Source organism: Kwoniella bestiolae, chromosome 3, assembly GCF_000512585.2.
Source record: "Kwoniella bestiolae CBS 10118 chromosome 3, complete sequence".
NCBI classification, from domain to species: Eukaryota; Fungi; Basidiomycota; class Tremellomycetes; order Tremellales; family Cryptococcaceae; genus Kwoniella; species Kwoniella bestiolae.
This window is the reverse complement of record NC_089243.1, coordinates 737,446-749,671: the sequence shown is the minus strand read 5'-3', so window position 1 is coordinate 749,671 and position 12,226 is coordinate 737,446. Positions and strand designations below refer to the sequence as shown.

At 48.6% G+C, this 12,226-nt stretch overlaps 4 protein-coding genes across 4 annotated transcripts; 1 reads left to right on the top strand and 3 right to left on the bottom strand.

The window, feature by feature from the left end:
* Positions 1-159: 159 nt before the first annotated feature.
* Positions 160-2,036, top strand: I302_104962 (uncharacterized protein; the record flags this gene model as incomplete). The annotated part of the gene is made up of 4 exons (XM_019195541.1): positions 160-506; positions 631-949; positions 1,119-1,318; positions 1,481-2,036. The coding sequence occupies 4 exons, from the start codon at positions 160-162 to the stop codon at positions 2,034-2,036; spliced, it is 1,422 nt and encodes a 473-aa protein (XP_019042364.1).
* Positions 2,037-2,275: 239 nt separating this feature from the next.
* On the bottom strand, positions 2,276-4,988 carry I302_104961 (uncharacterized protein; the record flags this gene model as incomplete). The annotated part of the gene is made up of 5 exons (XM_019195542.1): positions 2,276-3,340; positions 3,464-3,973; positions 4,056-4,237; positions 4,349-4,790; positions 4,863-4,988. The coding sequence occupies 5 exons, from the start codon at positions 4,986-4,988 to the stop codon at positions 2,276-2,278; spliced, it is 2,325 nt and encodes a 774-aa protein (XP_019042365.1).
* A 579-nt stretch (positions 4,989-5,567) lies between these two features.
* I302_104960 (uncharacterized protein) lies at positions 5,568-9,074 on the bottom strand (the record flags this gene model as incomplete). The annotated part of the gene is made up of 7 exons (XM_065869966.1): positions 5,568-6,206; positions 6,659-6,882; positions 6,935-6,985; positions 7,048-7,463; positions 7,522-7,531; positions 7,600-7,835; positions 8,458-9,074. The coding sequence occupies 7 exons, from the start codon at positions 9,072-9,074 to the stop codon at positions 5,568-5,570; spliced, it is 2,193 nt and encodes a 730-aa protein (XP_065726038.1).
* A 1,430-nt stretch (positions 9,075-10,504) lies between these two features.
* On the bottom strand, positions 10,505-11,994 carry I302_104959 (uncharacterized protein; the record flags this gene model as incomplete). Its single annotated transcript, XM_019195545.1, has 2 exons — positions 10,505-11,495; positions 11,702-11,994. 2 exons carry the CDS (start codon positions 11,992-11,994, stop codon positions 10,505-10,507), a joined length of 1,284 nt encoding a protein of 427 aa, XP_019042368.1.
* Between the last annotated feature and the right edge of the window lie 232 nt (positions 11,995-12,226).

The following is a 12,226-nucleotide window of genomic DNA, read 5'->3' as shown; positions in this document are numbered from 1 at the left end:
AACACTCAGGAATTTTCAACCTGTCTATCTGGAAAATCAAAAATATTTTTCGAGATGATGTTCCAGCTCGAACTCATCTGACAGTCTGCTTCACATCTACTGAAATACCAACCTGCTCACTTCCCGTAGTAGACGTATAGCCGAGCACATCCAAACAACATGGTCCAATCCCAAACCCTCAACTTCCTCGTCCCCTCCCTACACCCCAACACACTAATCGACCTCTCCTTCCCATCCCCCTCATTAGGTCTCGTCCCCTCAGCGCCAGAACCGATCGTACAGCATCTACCCATCAAATATGGCGAGCATCATCCCCTCGGTCGAGCGAAGAGGATGGTCAAGACAGGTGACGAAAGGGTGATAATCGCCGATGATAAGTTTCAGATATCCACTTTGGAGTTATCGCCTTTGGATCAGGAGGAGGCTTCTCCGCCGGTAGTGGTTGCGCAGGAGAGTGTGAAGGGGAGGAAGAAGGACATTTGGGCGGGGATGACTGGTGTGCAGGGGTGAGCTCTTCTTCTTCTCCCTAAATCTCCGTTCCATCAACCCCGGATCCATACACACAAGTACACAACCCCTATGTCCATCATGACTTCCACTGGTATATAGCCGTTACTAATTCCATTACAGCGGCGTAGTCTCAGCCCTCACCTCCGGTCTACTCACCTACCACCCCACCTCCAAGTCTGGAATCGAAGCGGAAGAAACCCCGAAAGCCTCATCATCCCGCTCCGTCCCCTCTCCCTTACAATGTCTAACTTCCACCTCCGCATCTCCTCACTCATTCGTAACGGCCGGTAAAGAGGTAGACGTGTCCATATGGGACATCGAGCGGACGTTCGGGTCATCCTCGGGAGGTATGGAGGAAGACGGTCCCGCGAGGACATGGGAGGGGGGAAAGAGGAAGAAGAATGTATATGAGGTTGGGCAGATCTGGCAAGCTAAGAATGTGAGTTTATAGCTCTCCGATTGACACCAAAACGATGCCCCCTGAATCCATCTTTTTATCTCGTGAAATGATACTACACGCATACATGTTTGATACATTGGTCGATTGGATGACGAGTGATGAGAAGCTCAGCTTGAGAGCTGATATTTTTGTCTATAACCCAAACCAGGTCCCTCAAAACAACCTATCCCTCCGACAACCCATCAACCACCTCTGTCTCACATACCTCAATGATTCCCCCCACCTCTTAGTGAGCGGTACCAAAGCAGGCACCATCAGGCGATTTGATTTGAGGCAGCGCAAACCCCTGTCAGATTGGAAGGTCGCCAGAGAAGGTGGCATAGGATGTGTGGCGTCAGGTGTGGAACAGTGAGTATCTCTTCACCCCATCTTGTAAACTCACGGATCTCCTGGATCACTCCCATCACACTCTCTCCAATCGCGCTCTGTTTCCTCCCCCTCCTCTCCCAATTTCGACTTCATTCGGTAGATCCGATTCATGCTAACTCGTGATATCCATCCTCATCGTAGAGAACTATTTTTCTCAGATCAATCCAACCTGCTTTCCTCCCTAGACCTCCGAACCGGTAAACCCCTCTACACCTACTCCCAAATGACATGCACAGCACACCAACTCATACCTATCCCCTCTTTCTCCGCCGAGGTAGAATCGGGAAGTAGACAAGTGGGATTAGGAAGTATCTCGTCAGACGCCACGTTCAGATTACACACCACCACTACGCCCCCCTCCGAGGGGCAGAGGGGGAACTTTGGAGGGGAGGGAAAGAAAGGTGAAATTCTAAGCATGGTTGGTGGAGTCGGTGTGGGAGAGGGAGTGTTCAGGGGCTATAGTCAGCGTGATATCTCACCTCCCAAGGTTGAAAGGGAGGGTGGAGTTGGAGAAGGGGATGGCGAAGAAGGGGAAGAAGAGGAGGATGACGAGAAAGTGTGGGAGGAGATGAGTGAGGTTGTGGATCAAGGCAGGGAGATGAGTGAGGACGAGTATTCCGATTCGGAGTCGGACGTTGGTGAGGAAGATAGAGTGGTGATTAGGAATAAACCAAAGAAGAGGGTGAGGAAGGTGTAGGTGGAAGGATCCTGAACATGTCAGAGAGGTACAACACTTCCCTCCCAATGGTGATGTCGAGATCCTAAGAAAGAAAGAGGATGCATGTTTGGTATTTCATACACTGTCGTATAATTATGCATTAAAGTCATCACATATTACCTGGACTATTCGTGTACTCTCATCGAAGGATTCGTAATCAGACATACAATACCCCTCAACTGATCCTACTTAACCAAAATACCGCTTGGCAATCACTTCTACCATGGACCCCCAGATTCTCCATCACCGGCCTCATTCGCCTGTCCACCCTGAGCTCCTCTTCCTCGTCCAGCAGCTGTATTCGCCCCCCTGCCTGCGAATCCAACTCTGAAGATAGGTGCCGCGCCTCTTCCAACTCCATCCCCATTGCCATTGCCATCGCTTTCACCCTGCTCTTGTCCATTCCCATCCCCCACCCCTCTTCCTCGTCCAGCAGCTAAGTTAGCACCCCTACCAGCAAATCCAACTCTGAAAATAGGGGCTGCCCCCCTGCCTCTCCCACTCCCAGCTCCATTTCCTTCATCCTGATCCTGATCCTGATCCGGGGTAGTAGTAGTAGTATGACCTCTGCCTAGCCCACCCAATCCACCCAGATTCGCGCCCCTCCCTGCAAATCCAATCCTATACATCGGCATAGCTCTTACAGGCCCGCCTCCTCGAGAATTAGGTGGAACAGGTACAGGCTCCTTTGCGGTAAAGGGATTATGTACTCCTCCAGGCCAATTACCAGGCATCGCTCCTTCTTGCTCTTGTTCTTGGGAGGATCGTCTTGGTTCTTCAACAGGGTCCAATTGACGTTGTTTGCCTTTCTCAGATCTGGGTTTGAGGTCACCCAGTAGTAATGCACCGGTATGCCACCCTCCCGCAGTTATACTAAACACGAATGCTCCTTCTCCCTTCTTCTCCGATCCTGACGTATCATCCGAGGTGAAGTCCAACTCATCTTCAGGAAAGATGACTCTAGTAGGTACCTTCCCACTCTTATTCTGCCCTCTACCCAGTTGTCCCGAATCACCTTGACCCCAGGTAAACATCTCTCCTTTATCGTTCAACGCGGCATAATGATAATCCCCTATAGCCACCTGAATTATACCCTTGTTTCGTAACGATTCTAATAATTCTAGATCGGGTATGGTTTTTTCACCCAGTTGATCGGAATATTCGGGGATGCGGGCGTGATAGACTGCCGAGTTGTCTGAGTTGGAGGTGGGAGTGGCATAGGTCGTGAAGGAGCGGAATTGGGCGGTTAGGTGGGTCACAGATGGGGATGAAAAGAATTCCATCTAAATGTTGTAAGAAGGTAAGTCAGTAGTGGCACTAGGACAGTATAATATCAATCGTGGTGGGGAATGATTTGGGGGATGACATCACTTGAGGCGTATCGATAAGATAGAGGTCCAACTCACATATTGCCAAACCAGTCGTCCACCCTCTTTGACCCTGATCAACCACACCTCGCCATTCTGCTTCAAAGCAACCACAAAGTCCTCTCCACTCGCAATCTTGACTACTATCTGCTCGGCTTCCAGCTGCCTCGGCGCTCTGGAAGATTCATAATCACTCCATTGATCCTGCAATTCCTTCCTTCGTTGAATCTTAAACTCGTTATCTGTCTTTGAAGCGGAGGCTTGACTTCCAGGTCTCGAGGGTAAAGACGGTAACGTCACTAAAACATTGTCCCCAACTTTACCATACTTTAAACCCCTATCTTCGTCACCCGTCTCCACATTGCTCAGTTCACTTGAAAGACTGTTCTCGTACAGATTGGAAAAGGGGTACCAAACGTGAATATCGCCTTTCGAAGTGAGCGCAGCGGAATGTTGCCAGCCCGTAGACAATTGTACGACATGTGGTGGGAGGCGGGTGGTACCGTGTCCGGTCGGGGCGGTCAGTTCAGGTGCGGTGTGATAGTATGCCTAAACCATATCAGACAGGATCATATCAGCATATTAATGATCCCCTACTTTAGACAGCTGAAACGAAAATTGTTTAACTGACTTTACCCCACGATCTCAACTCCCATATCAGATTATCAGAGTCCAGTACCAGCAGGTGTCTTCTCCCTGCAGAGATGGACTCGACTTTACATGGTAGTGGGATTTTGGTAGGTGTAGGACATGGACAATGTTTATCTTCCCATGATTGGAGTCGGTATCCAGGCCGTGTACCGTCAAGTTGCCCTATGGCAAGGTCGAAAATGAATTATCAACTTATGTCCCAATCCCATCCTCTTCCCACCTCATTGCTACGGAAGGTGATGGGAGCAGCTTGTGGGAAAGCCCATGACTCACCCCACACCCAGACGGACCCGTCACTCTGCCTAGCTGTAAAACTCCATCCTCCAGCTTGCAACTCCACCACCCCTGATCTCCTTCTCCCTCCTCCCTCCTCTCCTTCCCTCTCTACTACATCTCCCTCTTCAGGCTGTACTTTCGATGATAAAGCAGTAATCAAACTATCCTTCAAATTCTCATTCCAATTCTTCACCTTCCCTTCACTAGTATTCCAGGATATCTCAGAGGGAATATCAATATACCTCCTGTGATTCCTCGTAGTAGCCAACTCTGCTCCACCTAAGCGATTATTATCACTCGAACCCCATACGTATGCTTTGGGCTTGAGGAGGCCAAGGTAGACATGCTTCCACCATCCCTTCGAGGAGGTGGTCGGGTGGGAGGTGGTGGGGAATGTAAAGTCGGATAGGGTCTTGGAGCGCCAGAATGCAGGGTCGGACTGTACGACGATGCGTTGATGTCAGATCTCAACAGACAGGAATGACTACAATATATGGAGGAATTGACTCACAGTCAATAAGTTGAATTGACGGTTCACAGCAGAGAGCGAAGCGATATCTCTCAATTGCAAGGCGTGTAATAAGTGGTCTAGAACCACTTCGTTGGGTATATCAGTGAGAGTCGGGTGATCTGACATGGCGACGGGGTATGCTCTGTTTAGACAAAGCGGCGGTATAGCAGGTAGATACAATAACGAAGGATGATGTTGTAACGTGGAATAGATCACGGCTGGATGAGTGGCAAACGTATTCCACTCGCAATTACGTCATTCCCTAGTAGGAGCGAGATAACGATAACAGTCCTCGAGGGGTCACAAATTATAAACATAACATAGCATGATATGTAATCTTAGCATAGATTTCATATGTACGCTCTTCTAGCACTCACACGGAGACTGGGTTACACAGAGAATATTGGGGGAATATGAAAGATGAGACGAAAAAGATATAAGTAGTAGACGTAAACTATATAGAAGGAAATCAATTGAACATCTTGATGAGGAAGAAGGGGGAAAAATCTAAAATCAAATACGTAGTAGAGTAAACTAAAATGTCCAATGAAATACCGCCTTCCTATAACCATCCCTTCCCCCCGTCTCATGGCCCAAAACCCCCCAAAAAGTCCACTCCTTCAAGAACCAATCCTGCTCTCCGGATCAAGGTGCCCATCAATCCAAAATACCCTTCCTCCCATCCCCCCCCCAAGCATGAATCATCTACTTGGCCATCCTATCTTTCAACTTCTTAACCATCGAAGTCTTCCTCTTCAGTCCCCCCTCATCGGGAACTTCCAACGGTGAATTCTTCCTGGACGGAGGAGGGAGAATGTCATTGAAATCAGGCATGACCGGTGCGACAGGTGGGGTGGGCAGATACTTCGTTCGATTGGCAGGAACACTTGATACTCCTGCCGAGTTTGATCCGGATCGATGATGGTGGTGGTGGTGATTTTGGTGTTCTTGCTCCTTCTTCAAAGCTTTCATAGCTCTCGCTTTCGAGCTGGGCGATTCGACCAGGACGAACCCGCTGCCCGCTCCTGAGGGGACCATCCTCTCCGCATCCAGATCTTCTTCTTCTCTGCCTTCTTGACTGAAGTCTAAAGGATTATCATCAATCTCGTTGGGCGAAGAAACTTGAGATTGGACGGTCGATAGGTTCGTGGGGATGGGCGGTTTCTTTGACGGGGAGTTCCTACCGCCATTTCCTCCGGACGTCCTGGAAAAGAATCCGGGTCGTTTGGTCGAGTCGGCAGATGGGACAGGTACCGATTCGTTGGACGATGAGGTGGTGACGCCTTCGGTCGGGGAGTAGGCTTTAGGCGATGAACTTCGGTTGGACAATCCAGGGTTTTCGCGCTGTTATAGGAATTTGTACCGCAATTTACAAAGTAAAAAGAACAACCACAATATATTCGACGTCAGCGACGCCATTCTTTCTTCAGTATTACAATCTTATTCATATTTCGTTCCGAGTCGTATCTCTAATATACACACACAACGTGATATCACATGACATCACTCCTCTCCCCTCACTGTCTTCCATCCGATACTACCCTTCTTCTGGGTACCGCCCCCTCATCTGCTCGTCTTCTATCCGTGAACACATCCTGATCATCCACATCGTCAAATTGACCTCCTCCAGGAATGGGATATTCATCCTCCAGTTCCTCTTCTTCCACTACAGCAGGTCTGTCCCTATCTTCCCACCCCGGACTAGCAGGTTTACCCCTTTGTCCACCGACAGGAACCGGCATAGGCATAGGCATTGACTCGCCTCCAGACTCGATAGATTCGGATCGATGACGCACCATGGTTTTAATCTTTTGCATCAAGCTTTTAGTTCGCTTGACTCCTCCCGGTCCTGCCGCTGTTGTTCGCCCATTGTTGGGTGGATATTCACCGATGGGCGAAATTCCCTCCTCCCTTATTGGCGGTGAGGTCGCGCCCATTCCAAATCGAATACCAGGCGATCGTGCAGGCTTGCCCGGGAGAGGCGCACTGACAGACTCGGGGGAATAGTATTCGCTTGCCACTGAAAACGATATCGTCAGCGAATGCTTACTGAGAAGAGGAGATCAACTCACAATCTACCGTACCATCGTTGGGTGATCCGCCGAAATCTTCGAACGGTTCAGCTGAAGGTGATATTGTCAGCTTTGTGCTGTGACTGATACATTTACCAGCGCCAGTCACTCACGAGTATCAATACCCCATGCAGCCTTGAGTGCCTGTCTCTTCGCTTCTCTTTCTCTCTGTCTTTCAAGTCTAGCCATAGCAGCTTCGTCATGCGGTTCATCCGTGATATTAGGGAAGTATCCTCCACCCGCTGGCATACTTGTCGAGTATTGTCCAGTCAATCCACCACCGCTCACACGTCGGTTATTGGCAGGCGCACCATATCGAGTACCTGATTGCCCTCTTCGATGAGCTGGTCTGTCGGACCCCTCAACGACTGGATCTTTGGGAGGAACAACTGGTTGGGATAGTGAGATCGTGGTTGGACCTTTGGGAGGTGGAGACTGTACGGGAGGTGCTCTGAAGGCTTGCATGGGTGCCTTGTTCCCCGGTAAGTTCTGATTTCGTGATGGGGCAGCAGCGTCATATGGTCCGGAGCTATTGTCGTGTAAGCATAGATACCACGACTTCAGAGGAATCTTCACCCTAGACTCACTGATGCCACACTGCAGTACGACACGTATATCATCAGTGATCAATCGTGCTTAAGCATATTGCAATGATGAAGACTCACTAGCACTTCCTAGACCAGTTGGATCCCACGTATCAATGACATCCGCGTGTCGACTGCCCTTCTTATCTTCGTGAGCTTTCTTCTGGCCGGACGTGAGTTCTTTGATATTTGGCATATCCGAGCTGAACCCGTATGAATCAGAGGACATTGATCTTCTGGTTCTCGTCTTGGCTGATGCACTGGTGGGTGATGAGGGACCGAGCAAGTGAGCGGAAGAGGAGGTAGCTGCTGCGGAACTGTTATGTCGAGTCATGGGGTAAGGTCGTCGAGGTGGATATTGGGGTTGACCAGGATATTGAGGTTGGGTGTTCGATTTTCGGGGTGGACGAGGGGGTAACATTTTGATGCAAGGTAGAGGGAGGTTGCAAGTGATCATACGTCAGCTTGTGTGCTTGCGTGATGTATTGTAGATCTCAACGAAAGCAAAAGAAATGAAGACGATAAAACAGAGAGAAAATAAAGTCACGTAAGAAGGCAAACGGCAAATTGGAAAGAATATTATAGAAGCTGATGAAGTGAGTGTGTGGGATATGGTGAGAGTGTTCATTCGCCATGAGGCATGAAAAACGAAGAAAGCAGACCAATTGATCGCTATTTGAATTTGATGGTCCAATGCAATGCAATGCAACGAAATGCGTGCTGTCTTGTTATTTCCATCCAATCCCTCCTTTCACCTCTCTCCCAATCATCGTTGTATTCCACCTTTGATGAGTCTCTGATATCCCATATCCCCAACAAGCAAAGAACCACGCTCTCTCGTCGCCTAGACGGCACAACAAGTGATCACGTTGTTGCGTCCACACCCGCTGATCATGCGCCCAAACACACAGATGCACCAATCGAAAGATGTTCACTCACCCAGTCTGAGATCTATTAAACTTCGCTCTATTAGGCAGGACCGTCCCGTCACTTTCCAATTGCGCGTTATTCCCAAAAGACCTGTTGGACACATGCCCACTTCCAGGGGGTTTGATACGACCCTCGCCAGAGGGTTCAATCTCATCATCTGCAAATGGGTTTTGGGGCGTGGTGAGCTGATTCATCCTTGTTGAAGGTAATGATGGTTGACCGATACTTGACATATCAGGGGACGAGTGCGAGTAACTATGCTTCGCTTGATAGACGCTCATCTCATTTGCGTTGGCGTTGGCAGAAGGTGAGGGGGTTCGTCGAGGTACTAATGGGTTAAGTGAAGGTAGGGGTGGTTGTTGGTTCTTGTTCTTTAGTATTGAGGTGGTGTTTGATCCAGTGACCGTGTCGAATAATAATGATCCGCTGCTTTGTTGTTGAGGTTGAGGGGACCTAGGTTTGATCTGCACGGAATCCCTCACAGCTTCTGCCAAATCTTGATCCACAAAACTACTGTTTAAACTTGATCTCGAACCGGACGATATTCTAGAATTGGAATTATTGGGAGAGAGAAACGAAGAGGTTGAGTTATAATCCTTTGGAGGAAGTTGGGGTGGAGGAGCCATCTTGAACGTTTGTATGTATATATTGTATATTTGTTGGTTTGTTTTGATGGATTGGATGGGGTCAAGAGAAAAAGCCAAGCCAAAGGTACTGGACTGTATCGTAGGGTAAACCCGTTTGATGGGAAAGAGTAAAGTAGGATGACGAAACGGGCTATTCTATTCCACTGTATGATCCCTTTTCCTCTCCTTTGTCCTTGTTCTGCTTTGGATTATGGATGATTGGGTGTAGGTGTGGAAACGGATGGATCCGAATGTAGGATAGAACAGAGTGAATGATCTCCGTGGGGCTATGTAAACAGAAAAGAAAGACGGGATGGGGTGAAGGCTCATATATCAGGTGATGATCCCCATTCATTTCATATGCTGACGCGTATCAACCAAACAATCCACCATACAATTCTCAAATAGCCTTAATTACGCCGATGATCAAAGTGGCGGCGGTACAACTAACTATACGAGTACCTCACTCCATCGCTTTTGTTTATGCTGCTACTCCTTGCTTATGCATCTATATCTGATACTCACTAGAGCACTAGAGTACCCGGCGACGAGAATATCATACCGTACATTTGCCTTTCCCAGATGTAAAATAAAGAGCCTTGAACTAAGGGCAGAACACGGGCAACCCAAACACCTCCGAGCGGGGCTATGCAAATCTGACATCTGCAGGGGAAACACGCCGGGAGATCTCGACAGGTGTACAAACGGTAAGCGGATCGAGCTCTTGCTTCTAATCTATTCCGCACGGTCCTCCTGCACCTCTCAGAGCAGAATGAAGAGATTGCTCAATGCTATGCTTTCAAATGCCCAAACAGTCGGTCTGCAGAGATGTGATTCAGACATGCGGTCTCGCTTAATCGCCTTCCATCTACTTTCGGTCCGAGGCTGGTCTTCCGTTCAAACTCAAAGCAATAGAATGGATGTTGGTCTTTTTCGTTAGCGCATCTGAAGTAATAACATCCATATAGGAGTATACGAACTATATGCATGATACTCATCACAGCTCCCTTGCTTCAGCTATAGTAGAGCGGCACTACACGACCGAAATAGTCAAGAACGATCTTCTCCTTCTCACAAGCCTCCTTGTTAGGTCATCTACTGAACACTACAATAGCTTAGTAGAGGTATCGGTTCGCTACCGCTTCTCCAACAAATGAGCTAAGCAGGACGAGCAGAGTAAATGTGCCAAGAGACGCGTCCGACGGACCCCTTCCCTTCAGGGCACAGGTCCTAGCTTATTTAACCCATTTATGACTAAACAATGTGACTGCGGATACGTTAAGATTACCGCTTCGGATCTGAGCAGGACGAAATGACATACTCGCAAGCTGCAATACTGATTATTTGAGATTTCAGACTGAAAAACACATCTGCTCGTATAGTATAATAGAGATATGGGGTCATAAGTATACCAACTACGTGGCTACCTATCACAACGACCTGGGCAGCTCTCTAGCTTCCAACAAACATCTCTGCACGTTCCTCCCCAACACCGCCAAACACATCGCGCATCCACCCAAATCACCCCCTCCCCCTCCCAAATCAAGTTGGAGTAGCTCGAAAAGCTCCATATCAGGCTTAAGCTCCCCTCTCAACCGACCCGTAATCCCTTGCCACAGATCCTGCAAATTACCTATATTCCCACATGTCACAGAATGATGATCGTCATCTATATTATCCAATACCAGTGGTCTAGCGAGGATCTGATCTAGTCCCTCTAAGCGGTAGTTCTGTAGTTCCATTAATCTGTTGACGGCGCTCCTTCCCATAAGGACTTTAGCGTCCTCCGGCCAAGCGCTAAATGGCACTTTGACAGCGTGATAAGAAGAGAGTTTGATGAGATCATTGAATTTGAAGAAACATGCCATTGAGTATGTCTCTATAGGTAATTTCTCCACCCAATGAGATAATCTATCTCGAGCCTTGGTGAGAGCTTTGGAAGATTGATATCCCAATGAAGCTCTTACTACCCTTCCTGTCAATTCTAATGAATTCAGCAATCCGTCGGGATCGTCTCGCGGAGTAATCACCCCCCTAGGGTAGATGAGGGAAAGGAAGGCAAGTAACACAGTGGATGTCTCGGGAACTACCCACGTATAGGGCGAGGAAGTGGGTGTAGGAGCAGTGACGATGTCTTTGGGTGGTAGGGGTGGAGGAAGTTCTTCAATCGCTGGTAGGGGGACCGTAGGCGGCAGGGAGATGGGATTTCGTGAGAGGGTATTGGCGATGATTTTGGGTAGACAGCGGAGGTTGTTGAATCCGTTGAAGGATGTTGAGATTCGTTGTGAGTTGCGTGGGTGTGCAGGTGGGGAAGATTGATGGATTGGGATGGTAATATCTGGTGGTAGGCTGTTGGTCCCGGTGGAAGAAGAGGATGAGGAGGGAGCTGCATTGAGTCTCCAGACGGGGACGAAGCCATAGCTACACAATCAGGAATATGTGTTAGTAAGATATACCGTCGACCGATTCGATTTCCCTTGTTGAAGAAAGGAGCCTCCTTTATCCTCCAGCTGGCTGCTGAACCCGTCCATCTCCCCTCCCATATCGTACTCTCCTCTACACGGGATGACATCGAGCTGGCGCGGTGTAATGTGAGGAGGGGAAGAGGGGAGGATGTGACAACCCACTAAATATGAAAGAAAACCGTCTCAGCCTCCAATACCTTCTTATGAACCAAAAACCTCTTCCCATCTACCGTCTCCAACTCCACATCCCCAATCTTCCCGTCCAACATCGGCGTAATGTGGAAATCGACATCTCGGTGGGGTAACGCCGTATAGGCAGGAGCGGGGGAACTGGGGATCGTCGGCGATCTCACATCGTATGTCGGTCTGGCAGTTGCCGCAGAGGGTGGTGAGGGGGTGGGGAGGTCGTATATTGATGAAAGGGATTTATCGGATGGGTATTGATTGTTGTGCATTTTGGCCAAGACGGCGTCAATCGGCTTGTCTGATGTCACTGTACTTGAGACCGAAGATCGAAGGATGTCGAATTCGTTGTTCAGTGTATGTTGTTATCGTCCTGTGTACATATTTTGTTTGAATAGTCTTTTAGCGTTAGATGCCGACCTGTTGAGTCGAATAAACTTGATATTGATATTACGATCCAGATAAGAAAGAAAGAATGTGCGATTGAACCAAAATTCGGTGTTT